This window comes from Pipistrellus kuhlii, unplaced genomic scaffold (genome assembly GCF_014108245.1).
Source record: "Pipistrellus kuhlii isolate mPipKuh1 unplaced genomic scaffold, mPipKuh1.p scaffold_m20_p_6, whole genome shotgun sequence".
NCBI classification, from domain to species: domain Eukaryota; kingdom Metazoa; phylum Chordata; class Mammalia; order Chiroptera; family Vespertilionidae; genus Pipistrellus; species Pipistrellus kuhlii.
The window spans coordinates 51,868,724-51,886,551 of record NW_023425562.1 but is presented as its reverse complement, the minus strand read 5'-3'; the positions used below and the strand labels follow the sequence as shown (position 1 = coordinate 51,886,551).

The 17,828-nt window shown below is 50.9% G+C and overlaps 1 protein-coding gene across 2 annotated transcripts; it reads left to right on the top strand.

Annotated features, from left to right (window-relative positions):
• The first annotated feature begins 4,334 nt into the window (after positions 1-4,334).
• On the top strand, positions 4,335-16,406 carry ERGIC3 (ERGIC and golgi 3). 2 transcript variants are annotated; one of them, XM_036418023.2, is made up of 14 exons: positions 4,335-4,504; positions 4,640-4,710; positions 4,829-4,916; positions 5,133-5,252; positions 7,507-7,600; positions 8,667-8,832; positions 8,965-9,022; positions 13,280-13,294; positions 13,969-14,000; positions 14,810-14,906; positions 14,984-15,048; positions 15,717-15,853; positions 15,929-15,984; positions 16,176-16,406. In XM_036418023.2, the coding sequence occupies exons 1-14, from the start codon at positions 4,417-4,419 to the stop codon at positions 16,253-16,255; spliced, it is 1,167 nt and encodes a 388-aa protein (XP_036273916.1). In that variant the 5' UTR covers positions 4,335-4,416; the 3' UTR covers positions 16,256-16,406. The 2 variants fall into 2 exon arrangements, with proteins under 2 accessions (XP_036273916.1, XP_036273917.1); XM_036418024.2 differs by lacking the exon at positions 13,280-13,294 and having other exon boundaries at positions 4,336-4,504.
• Positions 16,407-17,828: the final 1,422 nt, after the last annotated feature.

Sequence of the window (17,828 nt, the reverse complement as noted above, 5' to 3'; positions counted from 1 at the left end):
ACTTATGTCAATTGATATAATCTTTTTACTGTTGTAACACTCAAAAACTTAACATTTTAGCCAAAACCGGTTTGGCTCAGTGGATAGGGTGTCGGCCTGCGGACTGAAAGGTCCTGGGTTTGATTCCGGTCAAGGGCATGTACCTTGGTTGTGGGCACATCCCAGTGTGGGGGGTGCAGGTGGCAGCTGACCAATGATTCTCTCTCATCGATGTTTCTTATTCTCTATCCCTCTCTCTTCCTCTCTGTAAAAAGTCAATAAAATGTATTTATAAAAAAACAAACTTAATCATTTTAACCATTTTAAAATGTACAATTTATGGTGAGCACACAATACAATATGCAGGTATTATAGAATTGTACACCTGGAACCTACATAATTTTATTAACCAATGTCACCCCAATAAATTCAATAAAAAAAGAAAAATGAGCAAAAATAAATAAATAGCAAACTTCTGTCAGGATATTTTCTCTCATTCCTCTCCTGTTAGCCAGCCTATTGGCTGTGCATGTCCACTTAATCCATCAATGTGGTCAGCGGATTCCTCTCTAAGACCCTGCGTCAGTATTAGTGACAGTGTTTGGAACTCTGTGATGCCTGTGGAATTCAGACTGGAAAGAATCACAGGAGTGTTGGAGGTGGATAACGGGGTCCTGGAACTTCTTTTACCTTCAAAGATGAAAACAGTGAAGAAGAAAAAAGAAGATATAAACAGTAACCATTCAAGACTCCACGAGACAGGAGCAACAGACTCTTTCCGGCATCCGGGAGGAGACCATGTTCTCTTTAGGCAGGGCCACATGTGGAAGGAAACTGCACTGGGAGTTAGAAGATGTGGGTGTTGTCCCCTGTCAGCAGCAATGAGCTGGATGACATTGGCAGGAAAACTTGATCTTTACTTGGTCTTGGTTCCATCTTTTCAAAAAAAGAGTCAGGCCAGTGTGGCTCAATGGTTGAGCATTGACCTATGAGCCAGGAGGTCACGGTTTGATTCCCAGTCAGAGCACATACCCAGGTTGTGGCTCAATCCCAAGTGTGTGACATGCAGGAGGCAGCTAATCAATGTTTCTCTCTTATCATTGCTGTTTCTATCTCTCTCTCTCTGAAATCAATAAAAATTTTTTTTTTTTTTTTACAGATGGGCTTATAATGTTTTTCTTCCACAACCTGCAACAGCTTCCTAACTGGTATATCTGCTTCCGTTCCATCTGTGGCAGAGAGAAGAGAGAGAGAGAGAGCTTGCTTCTTTGTTCAGAAGTTTAAATATTTAGGTTTCTCCAGCTTGCAGTGGCCATGCCTGTCCTGGCCAATTACCTGTTTCCAGGTATGATTGACAGGCAAGCGCCTTCCTTGTAACTCAGACCTTTACTGGGCATGCGTCTAAGTTACCTTTGTTCAGTCCCTTCCCCCAGCAATCAGAAGGGAACAGACTTGGAGAATGTTAAATGCAGCTTTATGGCTAAGCTGAATAAATGGATTTCCCCTTTCCCCCTTCCTGTTAAATAAAAACCAGGTTATTACCATGGCATCATATCCATTTGTTACCCATTCTTTACCCAGTAACTGGCATGATCTTAAACTAATTTCCTACTTAGATCCTTAAAATGGTATCCCATTGCACTCAGAATAAAATTCAAAATCCTTCCCTAGCCAGTGTAGCTCACTTGGTTGGGAGTTGTCCGTGCATTGAAAAGTTGCCAGTTCGAATCCAGTCAGGGCACATGCCCATGATTGCAGGCACAATCCCTATTAGGGGTCATGCAGGAGGCAGCTAGTTAATGTTTCACTCTCACATGGATGTTTCTCTCTCTCCCTCTCCCTCCTCTCTCTCTCAAAAAAAAAAAAATCAATGAAAAATATATTTAAAATCCTCACTCATCTCACACATTTTCCAACCATTCTGGCTTTTTTTTTTCTTTTTTTTTCTTTCTATTCCTAGAACTTTCAAGTTCCATCTTTTTTTTTTCTTTTAATATATTTTATTGATTTTTCACAGAGAGGAAAGGAGAGAGATAGAGAGTTAGAAACATCGATAAGAAAGATACATCGACCAGCTGCCTCCTGCACAACCCCCATCAGGGATGTGCCATCAACCAATGTACATGCCCCTGACCAGAATCAAACCTGGGACCTTTCAGTCCGCAGACCGACGCTCTATCCACTGAGCCAAACCAGTCCCGACCCAAATTCCATCTTGCCTCAGGATCTTTGCACTTGTAGTTGCTCTTCCTAGAACATATTACTCCCTCTACTCCCACCCTCAGCACTTCATCTCCCTACTTCCTCCCCTTTCTTCAGGTCTCATGTTAATGTCACTCACTTGGGGATCCTTCTCCAACTCCTATATTACTGAAGTCCCTAAGAAGCTCTCCTAATGGGTCCTGAGACCCTCCCTGAAACATATTCACCATAGTATTCTCAAAACCCAGGGAGACCTAGGAAATAGGAAGAGCTTGATACCATAAATACGTGTTGAAGGAGTGACAGAGCGGATCATTTAGTCTAGAGCCCCACTGAGGACGGACGGCTTTGAAGTGAAATGTGGATGGGCACAGAATGGGCACAGATCGAAGAAGAGAGGACGCTTTCTGCTAAGGTTATCCCTGGGCATTGTTGTGGGGTCGAATCCTGGAGTCAAAAATAAGACCACCGGGGGTTGCTAATTGATTAAAAAAGCAGGCGAGGATTTATTGAACTGGCCAGGACGGCCGCGAGAGCACCACATGCAGGTGGAGTCCACATTCAGGACCACGCCGTTCCAGGTGTAGGCAGTCCTTTTAAATGTCTAAACCACAAAAATTTTCCTTTGTTCTAAATTCCAAAGGCTGGGAACAGCCCGCAGGGTTGTTCCCAGCCACATCCTGTTGGACGTTGGAATGTGGCCCTATCTTGCGATAGCAGATAGTACAGAAACAGAGCTGAGCGGTTAATCTCTAAAGGTTATCTATAGTTTCAACTCCTGAAGCCACTGAGTCAGTGGGAATCAATCTCCTGTGGTCCTGGTCCACAGGCACAGGAAAATTGCTTTAGCCTCCAGGTCTCAATCTGGAAGCTGAGGCAGCTACCCTATTGTTTAAGCAAGTAGGCGAGTGCCGAAGCCAGAATAGCAGGGTTAAAACTCAAACAGCAGTTTTTACCTACGTATGGTTGCTTCAGGCATCCACCTGAGAATAGGTGCCTCTCTCATTTGGTGGTGGCAGCTTATGTGTGGGAAAGACCCAAGCTCTGGAGGCAGAAAGAACAGGCCTTGAATCCTAGCTTTGTCCCATTAACTAACCCTGCAACCTTCAGCAAAATCAGTTCACTTCTTTGCTTCCCCACCTATAAAATGCGGTTTGAAATAGCACCTACACCCCAGGGCTGTTTTAATGGTAGAAAGGAACTAGAGCAGTTAGCATATTGCCAGTTTTCAAGTAAGATGAGTTAGTCCTTTCCTTCTCCCCTTCCCTAACGAACTGCAGTCTGAGAGCAGAAGGGAGACTCTGGCACTGCTCAGCTTCTCCAGAGTCAGACTGCCCCAAGGCACCCAGCTCATGTCCTTCCTCCTGTTCCTGGAAGCCTTTCTAACCTAGCATGGCAGTCACTTTCTCCTACAGACGCCCGCAGTCCCCTGAGCCACCTCTCATCAAAGCCCTGGTCTCGCCTCACTGAAATGATTTGAGCTGTGCACCACCAGGAGACATACTCAGAAGCACTGGTGCTGTTCCAGTAAAATCAGCCCAAGGACCCTGGCTCCCAGACTTTGAGGGCCAGAAGAAATGGGTTGGCATCAGGTCCTGCCATTAATGAGCTGGGATTAGGGCACGTTACCTAGCTTCTCCAGGCCAGTTAGTTTCTCCTCCATGAAATGCACCACGGCACACCTACTTCCTATAGATTCTCAAGCTTGTAACTTGAGAACCACACTTACGGGTTCTGATTCCAAAGGTCTGTGGTTGGGCCCAACATTTTTCATTTCTAACCAGTTCCCAGATAATAATGAGGCTGCTGGATGGGGACACCTGGAAAACCACTGTTCCAGGAGGTTCCAAGTGGTTCCAAGAAGTCTGATGTGAAACTCTTGTCGCAATTCCTTGCAGAAACTGCTAGGCAAGCGAGTGCCCCTATTGCTCTTTGTAGCCCGCAGAGACCGCCTCCGGGCACCCCGGTCCACAGAGGACCACCCTGATGGGTGCCCACGTCCATCCCACAAAGCTGCCTGCAGCACCTGTGGCCGGAGGAGGGGAGGAGCGAGTGAAAACGCGAGGAAGGGGCGGGGCCAAGCGGCTGAGGGGTGTGGCCAAGCGGCTGAGGGGCGGGGCCAAGCGCTCGCGCTGCTGCGCCTGCGTGCGAAGAGGGGGCGTGGCTCGAACTCCTGGCCGGAAGCTGGAGGCTGCAGGGGCAGACCGGCTGGCATCCCTTTTCCGGCTGGTCCCCATGGAGGCGCTGGGGAAGCTCAAGCAGTTCGATGCCTACCCTAAGACCCTGGAGGACTTCCGGGTCAAGACCTGTGGGGGCGCCACGGGTAGGCGGCGGCGGGCGGGGGTCGCGGGGAGAGGGGCGTCCAGGAGTTTGGCTGGGCCTCCTGCAGGCAGCCGGCCTGTCAGGGGCTGCGGGAGCTGAGCCGAGGCCGTTCTGCCCCTCGCCCCCTGCCCTGCAGTGACCATTGTCAGCGGGCTTCTCATGCTGCTGCTGTTCCTGTCCGAGCTGCAGTATTACCTGACCACGGAGGTAAGGGGCGGGGCCGAGGCCGTGCGCGGGCCGGATTTTCTAGGAATCGGGTCTTTAGGGATGGGGATGGGAGAGGAAGAGGCAGGAGGCCAAATCTTACTGAGGCAGTGCCGCCCAGGTGCACCCTGAACTCTACGTGGACAAGTCACGGGGAGATAAACTGAAGATCAACATCGATGTGTTTTTCCCGCACATGCCTTGTGCCTGTAAGTACCTTCCCCCCGGTGGGAATTGCAAGTCCCAGGGTTCTCAGGTGGGCCTCCAGATTGACACCTCCAGCTTTAGACTTAGCTGGACCCCAGGACAACCTCCTTCCCTTAACCCACTGCTGCCCCAAGGCAGGTCAGCATTCCCCTACCCTCCAAAACCCAGATTCCCTTGTCCCTGGGATCCTAGTCCCTTACTTGACTAACTCCTTCTAGATCTGAGCATTGATGCCATGGATGTAGCTGGCGAACAGCAGCTGGATGTGGAACACAACCTGTTCAAGCAACGGCTGGACAAGGATGGCATCCCTGTGAGCTCAGAGGCTGAGCGTCATGGTAAGTGGGGGCGGGGGCCTGCTCTCCCATCCCAGAGCTCCACATGCCTAAGCCCTGCGTTCTGACAAGCGGGCTGTTGCTGGCCCAGTGACCAGTGAAGCAACTGTGACCCCGAGAAGTCAATGGCTTGCCTAGGGTTCCCCAGCTATTAATCAGAGCGGGCAGAAACCCAGGCTTCTAGCCTCTGTCTGTGGAGTAGGGTACACTCCCTGGCTGCCATTCTCAAAAGTCCCAGTTCTTGCATATCATGGTTTGAGTAACAGAAGTTTGAGGATGGGTCCGATTGCTGTTGCCTTGGCAAACTTTCTCTAGATGGACCCAAGATTCTCTGACTGCTTTCTCATCCTGTTGGCTAAGGGCCCTGAATTCTCTTCCCTTTTGGAGTGTAGCGTGGCTTAAGGTTAAGAGTTTACATTCTTGAGTTAGATTACCTGAGTTCGGATAGAGTTATTTTCTCTTTCAGTCTGTGACCTCAGCTATAAAGAGGTGATAAAACAATTGTACCCACCACATGGAATTATGGGATCAAATGAAGTAATATGTGTACAATGCCTAGTACAGAGTGGTGGTTCACTATTAGTTTCTTTTTCTCTCTCTAGGCAGCCTCCCAGTGCCTCCATTAACTCAGTTTTCCACCATACAAAACCCTACTCAAAGCTATGGTTTTTCCTACCTTAGGCCAGGGATTGCTCTGTGGTGAGCTTCATCATTCATGTATTCAATAGATACCTGTTGAACACCAGGAAAATCCAACAGGATTTGCTGTAGGATTGGATGTTGGTATAAGAGAGCACCCAGGGCTTTGATTCCACGGCTTTTGCCTGAGCAAAAAGAGTTACACAGCATTATTCTGCAGTATACTGGTGGTTACACAGGTCAGCCCTATTCATTGTGGAAGAGGAATACATAAGGATGTAAGCACCTTTTCATGTACCTGTTGGCCATTTGTATGTCTTCTTTTGAAAAATGTTTATTCAGGTCCTTTGCCCGTTTTTAATTGGATTATTTGGGTGTATGGCTTTTTGCTTTTTTTTTTTTTTTCTGTTGAGTTATGTGAGTTCCTTATATAGTTGGGATATTAACCCCTTATCAGATATATCCTTGCAAGTATTTTCTTTCATGCTGGAAGTTGCCTTTTCATTTTAATTGTTTGTTTTGCTATGCAGAAGCTTTTTACTTTGATGTAGTCCCACTTGTTTATTTTTGCTTTTGTTGCCTGTGCTTTTGGTCAAATTAAAAAAATGATTCCCAAGACCAATGCCAAGGAGCTTTTCTCTTATGTTCTCTTTTGGGAGTTTTATGGTATCACATCTTACATTTAATTTATTTTTAGTGTTTTGTTTTTGTTTAAATATATTTTATTGATTTTTTACAGAGAGGAAGAGAGAGGGATAGAGAGCTAGAAATATTGATGAGAGAGCGTCATCGATCAGCTGCCTCTTGCACACCCCCTACTGGGGATGTGCCTGCAACCAAGGTACATGCCCTTGATCGGAATCGAACCCGGGACCTTTCAGTCCGCAAGCCGACATTCTATCCACTGAGCCAAACAAGCCTCGGCCATTTTTAGTTTTTATGAGTGGTTTTTATAAGTAGGGGTCCAGTTTCATTTTTTCCATGTGAATTTCCAGTTTTCCCAGCATCATTTATTGAGGAGGCCATCCTTTCCCCATTTTGTACCTTGGGTGTTAAGTAGGGAAGTAAGGACATGAAGGAGTGATAGTGTCAGTGGTGTCAAAGAATTGGTGGATTCTGCATACCAGAGGTAGTGAACTGGGAAAATTAAGTAGTTGAATACTTGACATTGCATTTTTAAAAGTTTGTGTAATTGCTAATGATAAGGTCCAGGTGTAAGCATGGAAATTGATAGCTAAGGTGAGATGACAAAATAAGAAGAGTATTGGAGGACAGGTGGTCAGGTTATTGAATATTGAAACTGCCAATTATGATGGGGTAGTTAAAGAGTAGGAGCCAGTGCAGAGACAGAGGTCTGAGAAGCACCATGGTGAAGTGGTTAAGGAAATACACTTTGGAATTGGAGCTGAAATCTGCATTCAGTCCTCATCTCTGAGCCTCAGCATCTTCTCCAGTATGATAGGGATAATAACCTCACCTTCATAGAGTTATTGTGAAGATGAAGTGAGATTATAACTTTTATTATTCCCAAGCCACAGGCCAAAGGGCCCATGCAGGGCTTCTGAGTAGATTTCACTGAATCTGCCCCAACTAATGCCTGCCTCTGCTCTCTCCTTAGAACTTGGGAAAGTTGAGATGAAGGTGTTTGACCCTGACTCCCTGGACCCTCACCGCTGTGAGAGCTGCTATGGTGCTGAGACCGAAGACATCAAGTGAGCCAGATCCCGGTGGGAAGGGAGGGAAGCAGGGCTGTTTGCCAGCCTTCCTCAGCCTCAGTCTGACTCTTTGAAAGTTGGACCAAGAATTTAGAGGGGATAGGGTGTGTGCCTCAGCAACAGATCCTGGTGTGAGTGCCAGGCCCTGCCTGCAGACCCGGGCAAGAGGCTGAAATCGTCCTTGCTCTGGTTCAGAGGTGCTCTCCAGAGTCCAACCGCCTGGTTCCATTCATGTGTCCTTGGGCCTAGCCACATAACCTCTCTGTGTACGGGGATGATCGTTACACCTTTCTCAAAAGAGTTACCTCTGGATTAAATATGTGTACCGGGTATACTCTTTGTAAAGCACTGAGATGGAAAGCCTCGTTCACATTATTAAGCCCTTGATATATAGCAACTGCTATTATGTTTCCAATCTCCTGACCTCTGAGAGGCTCATTCAGAATGTCTGCCGTGGGTCCTGGGAATATGCTTTGTTTTGTTTATTAATTTGTATTGTAATAAAACATATATGACATAAATGTTACCATTCTAACCATTTTCAAATGTACTATGTAGTGGCATTAACTGCATTCATAGCATTGTGCAATCATCACCACTATCTGTTCCAAAACCTTTCATCACCCCAAACAATGGGAGTGTGTGTGTGTGTGTGTGTGTGTGTGTGTGTGTTTAATACACTTTTATTGATTTAGAGAGAGGAAGGAAGAAGTATTGTAGAAACATAATTGAGGGGAGAGTCATTGATTTGTTGCCTCCTGCACCCCTCAACCCCCCACTGAGAATCAAACCCACAACCCAGGCATGTACCTTGACTGGGAATCAGTGACCTCCTGGATCATGGGTCGACACTCAACCACTGAGCAGCACTGGCTGGGTAGGAATATGTATTTTTTAACATTTCTGCTGCCACTGAGGAAACACGCTTTGAGAACATTTGGTGGTCAGGGATGCGGCTAGCAGAGACTCCATTAGCAGGCAGAACTGCTCAGGCTTTATTTCCCAAGGCGCCAGCACTGTTCTGTGCTTTTCTGACACTCGGCCCGTGCCTCCTCTCCTGCAGGTGCTGTAACACCTGCGAGGACGTGCGGGAAGCGTACCGCCGTAGAGGCTGGGCCTTTAAGAACCCGGACACTATCGAGCAGTGCCGGCGAGAGGGCTTCAGCCAGAAGATGCAGGAGCAGAAGAACGAAGGCTGCCAGGTGTATGGCTTCCTGGAAGTCAACAAGGTAGAGGAGGGACTGAGGCGACGCAGGGCCAGCAGGGCCGGCTCCACTGTGAACCTCGGGCCTGCGTAGGCCCTCAGGGGACAGAGGGAAGAGAGGAATCAGCTGGAGAATGAGAGGGAATATCCCCTACAGGTGGCTGGGAACTTCCACTTTGCTCCGGGGAAGAGCTTCCAGCAGTCCCATGTGCACGGTGAGTGACCCTCCGTCATCCGGGGAGGCATAGTCCCTGCACGCCGGGCAGGTTTGAGTTTGAGCGCCCCTTCACCTGCCCCGTGTCCTTTTGTCTTTGGCCCAGAAAAGACCCTCCTATCAGGGTGGCAGTTTGGTGCAGCAGCTAAGAGCACAGCTGAGGACCCAGACTCCTGGGTTCAGATTTCAGTTTCAGACCTTGCTGGCTGTATGACACTTTGAGAAAGTTTCTTAACCTTTTAAACAATTTCCTACTTTACAAAATGGTGATGACAGCACTGATCTCCTAGGGTATGTGTGAAGCTGAAAACCTGTAGCCTAGAGCCAGGCTACGGCAGGCACTTGTTTAAAAGGCAGCACCCAGTCTCTGCTGAGCTGCATGTGAGCCTTTGAGGGAAACAGTGGGGTTGGGGCACAGGTCCTGCCACTCCCAAGCTACGTCACAGTTGGGAAGCAGTGAGCCCTCCTCAGTTTGTTCTTCTATAAAGTGGGGCTGACGGTACTAGTACTTACCTCACAAGGTTGTTCACGGGTATGAATAAATGAAACAAGCTCTTTCATTCATGCACTAGGTATTCAATTAATCACCTACTATGTACTCTATGCTAGTCTAAGTGCTAAGGATACAACAGTGAACAAAACAAAGTCCCTGCCCTTAGAACATTCTAGTAAAAAGCAGACAATAAACAAGTATGTGAAATATATAGTATATCAGATGCTATTAAGTAATATGGACCAAAAAGACAAGATCGGGGATGGGGACGGAGGCTTAGGTGAGACGACATGTGTGTTCTGTTTTATATGGGGTGACCAGGGAAAGACGGGGCAGTATTTGAGCTGACCCAATGGGTGTCTTGGGGAAAGTGCCTCAAGCAGAGAGCATAGCAAATGCAAATCCCTATGGTAAGAATTCAAGGTCCAGTAAGAAAGTTAGGGTGGCTGCCGCAGAGTGAGCAGAGCTTCACAGGAGAAAGAGGGTGAGAGGCCTAGCTGGTTTGGCTCAGTGGATAGAGTGTCGGCCTGAAGGGTCCCCGGTTCCATTCTGGGCAAGGGCACGAGGCCAGGTTGCCAGCTTGATCCCCAGTAAGGGGCGTGCAGGAAGCAGCCCGTCAATGGTTCTTTCTCATTTTTGATGTTTCAATCTCCCCCCCTCTCCCTTCCTCTCTGAAATCAATAAAAAATGTTTAAGAAAAAAGAAGGCGAGAGCCCTGGCCAGTGTGGCTCAGTTGAATGAGCACTAAAAGGTCGCCAGTTTGATTCCTGGCCAGGGCACATGCCCAGGTTGTGGGCTCAATCCCCAGTAGGGAGCATGCAGGAGGTTGCCTGTCGATGTTCACATCAATGTATCTCTCTCTAAAAATCAATAAAAAGGAAGAAGAAGGTGAGAGAGAGGAAAGGAGGCCATGTCATGTAGGGCTTGGAGGGGCATTGTACAGCCTTGGGCTTTTACTCTGAGATGGGAAGCCCTTGCAGGGCCCTGAAGAAGTGGTACATGATCTGACTGAACTTTGAAAAGGCGGGCAGCACTCTGCTCTGTGGAGAAGACTGTGGGGGGAAGGGCAGGACCAAAAAGGCCAGTTTGGAGGTTTTTGCAGTGACCAGTCCAGGCATAAGGTGGTGGGGCGGGGCCAGAGTGGTGATAAGATGGTGAGAAGTGACTGCATATATCTTGAAGGTAGAGCTGAGAGTTGTTGCTGAAGGAAGTGAAGGGTAAGAGAAAGAGGAGTTAAGGTTTTATACCTGAGTAGCGAGAGGGATAAAGTTGCATTTAGTGAGAGGGGAAGATTCAGGGGAACAGGGTTTTGGTTGGAGGTGGGGAACATAAAGCAGGTGTTCGTTCAGCTTTTGACAGGTTCAGACCAAAGGCATTTAGAGATCCAGGATGTCTAGTATGCAGTGGGCTATTCAAGTCTGGAGTTCAGGAGAGAGATCTGGGGATACAAAGGTTATAGAGTCATCAGCGTATTTAAACCCATGGGACTGGATGACATTGCCCCGGCAGTGAGGATAGACAGGAGAGGAGGAAAGCTCAAAGAACTGAGCGCTGGCTTCCAGCATGAGAGGACCAGGGCATCAGGAGGAAGCAGCAGAGGTTAGTCAGACGCACCAGTGAGGTGAGAATGTAAACCAGGGGAATGGGGTCCTGAGAGCCAGTGGACGGAAGTGTTTCCAGAGCAGTATCACGGTCAGAGCTTCTGGACCAGGAATAATTGCCCGTGGATATCCATGGCGTGTTATCGACCATGACAGAGCAGTTTGGGCGGAGTGATAGGGAGCACCCAGAAGAAGAAATGGGCAAGGAGTTGGAGCCAGTGAGTGTCTGCTACTCCAGCTGTAGCCTCTCGAAGGGGAGAGAGGCTACAGCTGGAGGGAAATGGGGAGTCCAGGGAGGGCTTTGTAAGATGTGTGATGTGGGAACCCCTTTCACATCGCGTGGTGCAGGGTTCAGGTTCAGAGTTTGCGTTTTGGAGAAGGCCGCACACAAATAAAAGAGACTAGAAAAGTATTAATTTGGGAATATTGGGGGCCACCTGGGGGGGGGGGGAGGACTACCCCTCCCCCCCTCTGGCTTTGCTATCCCTTTTATTAAGGTTATGAGATACACCCATATCCTTTAGGCAGGAAATTCCAATAATAGCCAATTAGCAAGAATTTACATAAGAGGAACAGGTGGAGGCTGCTTTAGCTACCAAAGTCTCAACTAAACAATGAGTGATTAGCTCTGACCGTTCAGAGCAATTAAGGTTGACCAGCTTTCGGATTCCCTGTTCACATCTCTTTATTAGTGACAATGATCGGTTTCGGTTTCGCAGTGTGATATGTTAATCTGCTGTCGGATTAAAGAGAGACACAGTGATGCTCCAGAGATGAAAGGGACAGTTATTGCAGTGAGGACCTTAAGAAGGAAAAAGAAGACAGGATCTAGTGCCTCTGAAGTATAGGAAGCTCAAACTTGGCACCAGGAGGAAGGCAGACTGTTGGGTAAAGGTAGATTGGCAGCTGGGTGACAGGGAATCGCCAAGAACGGGAACAGAGTCACGTGGGAGAGATCTCTGACGGCCAGTGGCTAGGACCTGGGAGGACTGGCCTGGGGCTCTGGGTGGGGCTCTAAGTAAGTAAAACAAGTGGGGCTAGTTGGTGGGATAGTTTGCCAGGAGCTGCAAAGCTGGGGGGTTTTAGGGGAGATCGAGGGACAGTGATCGAACGAAAGTGGCATTTGGGAGCAAGGAGGACCTCTCAGACCAAGGAGGAGGGTGGGTGTGGGAAACAGTCACCACTTGGGGGCGGGGGACGCAGGGAAATAGTCCTTCCAGGGAAGTGCCCGGCTGCGGCTGAAACAAGAAGGTGGGGGTGTTTGGAGGTTGAAGATGTAGAGGTTTTGCTGATGAGTAACAGGCCCATGAAAGGTCTAGGAGGAATGGGAGTCAGGATCGTAGTAGGTGTCAGGAGTCTGGTGGGTGAGAGATGACCTGACAGCCCCGAGCTGCCAGTGGCTAAGGTGAGCAGGAGCAGTGGCCCAGTGGAGGCAGCGCTGCTGGCTTTTCAGTGGGTGTGAGGCCGAGTGTGGGGGAGGGACAGGTAGGTGGGTCTGGAGCCCCCTCTACCATGGAAGGGCTGAGGAAGGGTGGACTTATTGGAATTGTGGGAAGTTGGCAAGCTGTTGGCAGAGGACCTGAGCACATGCAGTAGGAGATGGTGCTGCAGGCGGCAGTATTATCTGCTTCTCAGCCTGGGCTATTGTCAAGAGTCAGGAGCCCAGGGCGAAGGGGGTTCAAAGCAGGAAGCTACAGTAGCCCAAGGCCAAAAGTCTAGCTCAGTTGAAGGGCCAGGACCTAGTTGTGACATCCTTTTGACTTGGGTGGGCGAGGAGGAGAGGTTATGGAGTTTCCGGTACTTTTCCATCTTAGATCGGACCTGGTCCCCAGGACAGACCTTTGCAGAGGTTACTGAGGCCCTGAGAGGGCAAGTGATTTGACCAACATCACACAATTAGAAAAGTGGCTCGGCTCTGGGTCTTCTGTTTTTTTCTAGGCCACCTTACTTCTGCCCCCAACCCTCCTTTAACTCTCTCCTGCCCGGGGAAGGGCTCCTTTGGGCCAGGAGGCGGCTTGTTAGCTGAGTCCAGACCCTGCTGCTGAGGCAAAAACATTCCAGTCTTCCCTTCTACTACGTATCTTCTTGCTTCATAGTCCTCATTGTAAAGCTCTGAATTTTCTTTCTCTTCCTCCTTCTCTCCCTTCTCGCCCCCATGCTGCAGTCCATGCTGTGGAGAGTAAGTGGCCCTGACCCTGGGGAAGCCAAGCCCCCACTCTGGGGCCTTCCCATCCAGGATGGGGGGAGGTTTGGATGGGCCTGGGGTTGGGGCCTTGTCCGGATGACTATAAAAAGCACTGGGACATATTTTTGAGTTGGGGTTCCTTGCAGCAGGAGGAATCAGGGTCAGAGGGAAGGAAGAACTGACTCTGGAACTTGTGGGACGGGTACCATAGCATTTCCTTAGGGAGCCCTGAGGGTAAGGGCGGAGGCATCCGGGAAAGAGCCTGGGCGGCATTCGCAGGCCCCACCTCACGTTGGGACTCAGTGATTGGCCATCGTGAGAGACCAGAGTTGGTGGAGCCTGTTTCCTGAGTGCAAGCAGGGCCTTGGTGGGAGTGAAGTCCCAGAGCGATGCCCACAAAGGGCCCCTACATGCATCAGGGAAGAGCTGGGATCTGTGTTCTTAAGACGACCCCCCAAGGAGGGCATGGCCTCTCCCACGGGCCCAAGGCAGGCCCTTCCTGGCTGCCCTCAAGTAAGGCCAGGCTGGGAGGGGGGGAGTGAGGGGTCAAAGAAGAGCTGGGTGGGTCATACTCCAGAGGGAAGACGAGGAGGCCTGAGCGAGGGCTCTGAGGGAGCCAGGTGGCCAGTCCTGCTCCACCAGGTGACACTCTCCCCCTTCTCTTCTAGTCCACGACTTGCAGAGCTTCGGCCTTGACAACGTATGTACCGGATGGAAATAATAGAGGGAGGATGGCGGGGAGATGGTTGCTGCCTTAATTTCTCGTAGGGACGTCCGGGGTTGGGGAAGCAGATAAAAAATATATACCACATTCTGATAGGAGATCTAGACTGAAGGTTGAGTAACTGGGGTGACTTTTGAACTGAGACCTGGGCAGGCTGGGGGTGGATAAGAGAATTCTGGTCAAGGTCAGAGGGACGTGGCACTTCTCATGAACCACAGGGCCAGAGCCATTGTGGGTGGATGAGCTGGAGAGGTTGGTGGACGCTGGTCCACAGGAGTCAGGGGCCATGCTGAAGGGTCTGGCCTTTGTCCTCAGGAAGTGGGAGGCTGTTCGCCAGCCTTAACTAGGGTCGTGACACAATCAGATTGGCATATTTTTTAAGATCCCTCTAGTGGCTGGGTTTGATATAGGCTAGAACAGGACAGGAGTGGGAGCTGGGGACCCTCCAGTCTAGGTTTCCTTGGCTTGAAACCTCAGGGAAAGCTAGCACATGCCACTAAGGGCCCTTGCCCGTCTGTGTTTGCCTAATGTGTACGGATTCAATCGGAACCTCAAACTTGGGAACCCCAGCAGCTTACAGACTCGGTGAAGGTGGAGTTCCTAAGTGGGGAGTGGGTGCCTGTCTCATTCTCCAACAGGGCCCTCCCTCCCTCCCACCCTCCCACCCCATCCCACACATCTACTCCCCAGACGCAGGTGTCCCTGGCTTCTACTGTCCTCAGAGCTTTTGATGGGGTGGGGTCTGCTGGGGCGTCCGTGCTCTGAGTCCCACGTGTTGCTTACAGATCAACATGACCCACTACATCCGGCACCTGTCATTTGGGGAGGACTACCCAGGCATTGTGAACCCCCTGGACCGCACCAACGTCACTGCACTTCAAGGTACCGGCCTGGAAGGTCACCCCCAGCTCCCAAAGCCCTGCCTGGCACCCATGCCCAGTGCTCCCTTCTCCCTGCAGCCTCCATGATGTTCCAGTACTTTGTGAAGGTGGTGCCCACGGTGTACATGAAGCTCGATGGGCAGGTGAGTGTGCAGGAGCTCAGACAGCAGAGGCCCTCTCGGTGTCAAGCACTGGAGGCCCTTCAGCCTGGGAAGTGAAGCGCTGCTCTTATTCCCACGTGGTGGGTGACAGCCAAGGCTCCGAGAGTGTAGGCGATGTGCCCACCAGGGCCCGGGCTGTCAGATTTGCAAGGACTTGCTCAGGCTGCATCCACCTGATCCTCCAGTGCCCACTGCCTGCCTCACTGTACCCCATGGCCTGCCTGGGCTGGGGGCTACCTTTCCTGGGCCCCCTGCTTCCCTTTCTGCTGTGGCCCAGGGAGCAGCACCTCACAGACAGGTAGAATGCATGGGGCTGAGTTTGCAGAGTCAGGCCCAGCCTTGCCAGGTGCTCATGGTGCGGCCTTGAAGAGCTGCTTCTCTCCATGGACCCCCGTTGTGAGGATCCGCCGAATGGAGCTGGGACTGGTAACTCCAGAGAGCTGGTGACCCGCGGAGAAGCTGGGATTGTTAAGCTGTCCCTGTCTGGGTGGTCCCCAGGCTTTGCCATATTCGTTACCAGCATGGCACCTTGTTTTCTCCTCCACAACTCTTAAGGTGCTACAAGACACAGGCAGGGACAGGGGCAGGGTGGAGGGCGTTGGGAGTCAGGGTGTAGACCTGGCCCCGGCCCAGCTCCCCTCCCGGCCCAGGTGCTGAGGACAAACCAGTTCTCTGTGACCAGACATGAGAAGGTCGCCAATGGGCTGCTGGGCGACCAGGGGCTTCCCGGCGTCTTCGTGCTCTACGAGCTCTCGCCCATGATGGTGAAGCTGACTGAGAAGCACAGGTGAGGGCGGGGAGAGGGAGGGGACCAGGCCTGGTGGTAGCAGGGGTGCCTGCTGACCCCCCACTCCTCTGCCAGGTCTTTCACGCACTTCCTCACAGGCGTGTGTGCCATCATCGGGGGCATGTTCACAGGTTAGTAGCTCTAGGGTGTCTGTTTGGGGGTGGGGGTGGTGGGAGTGTAAAGTCTGGGCTCCCCACAGATTTCGGTTGGGGGAGAAGGGGCACCTCGAGGCCAAGGGGGGATGCTGACCTCGTGAGTAAGGCTCTGGCGGTCAAGCCAAGGGCCCAGCGGGGCCAGCGCCAGCCCTCGTCTCTCTCTCCAGTGGCTGGACTCATCGATTCACTCATCTACCACTCGGCACGAGCCATCCAGAAGAAAATTGATCTAGGGAAGACAACATAGTTGTCTTTCCCCTTTCCCCTTGCTGTTCCCTCTTTCTCCTGTTCTCCGGTTTTGTGGTCATTTTCCCAGCCGCACCCCTTCGCCCCACTTCCTCCTCCCCTCCCGGAGTCTTTGCAGCCCCAGGTTGATAAATCTATTGGTTGTGATAGTACTCACTGGTCTCTGTGTGGTTCTTGGGTCAGAAGCTGGGGACAACCGCTCATCACAGCCACTTGTGGAAGGCAACCAGGACTGACAGATCAGGCCAGGTGCCCTCTGGGAGCCCCACGTGGACACTTCCTGGTGTACAGGCTTTGTTCAGACTAGACTGATGCGGGCCACACAGCCCTCTCCTCGCCTCCTCACTGTGCTCTTTGGGCCTTCTGGTTTCAGCCTCAGGGCTGAGACGGGCCTATGTAGGATGAGTTTCCCAAGTTCATGAGCGAGAGTCCAGCGTTAGTAATAGAGCCCTGGGAGCAGTGACAGCTGAAGCTAGGGCCCCTGCCACTCTGGGTTCAGTCACCTGGATCTGTGACCCTGCTCTGTGCCAGCCCTTGCTGGCTCCTGGTGCCAAAAGGTGTCAGCCTGGTCCCATGCAGTCTCCTAGGTGGAGGCAGAACTGAAGAACAGGGGAGGGAGGTAGAAGCAGTCATCCTGCAGCAGAGCCAGCATCAGACCCCAGCCCTGGCCTCAGTGAGGGCTTCCCATTAGAGCTGCCCAGTGTAGAACCAGGCCCTGAGACCTCACTACTCCCCGAAGCTGGTAGTTCATCCCGTCATGTCTCAGGGCGTTCAGTATAAGACAGTAGAGGGGGAGAAGCAAAGGGAGGACAGGAAGCAAAATAGGGCGGTGATAGCAAAACCCCTGGAGGCAGGCAGACCTGAGCTCCAGCTCTGAGGTGATCACTTACGACCTGAGACGTTGGACGTGTTCTCTGTCTACGGGCACCGGTCTCACCTATATAATGCGGGTGATGGCTGTAGAGGGCCTTGTTTTTTGACCACCCAGGAACCATCCCCATTTGTTAACAGTATCTTGCATTTCTCCTGGGAAGCCCCCTCCATCCTCTCAGCTAAAGATTTGGATCGATCTCCCACCCTGAGCTCCAGGGGAGGGTTCCCTCAGCACATCCCATCCCCCTGGTCACGGCGACAGTACGAGCCAGGCTGTAGGGACTAGGAAGCTTTCCTTTGGATATGAATGGGGACACATGAGGTTGTTGCAGCCATCCTGCAGTCCCCAGGGGAGACCCTATTGGTGAGTGATCTGCCCCCAGATAGCAGAGCTGAGCCTGAGGCAGAGAACCAGTCTTGGTGACATTTGAGCCCTGTGACAAGCTGCACCTGAAGCCAGTTTGTGTTGGGATTGCTATTACTTGCAGCCAAAAGTGTCCTTAACTGATGTGGCCACCCTCAGAGTTGGTGAAAAATAAGTAAGTCATTGAAGCCTGTGAAGTGCTTAGCTGTTATGAGCAGATTAGGTAAGAGGGACCCAGCCATTGGCAGGAGCAACAGGTGGGCTCTCAGAGGGTATGACACCTCGTCAAGCAGGCCTCAGCCCTGAGCCTCCTACCAGGTCCTCTTCCCGGTGGTGG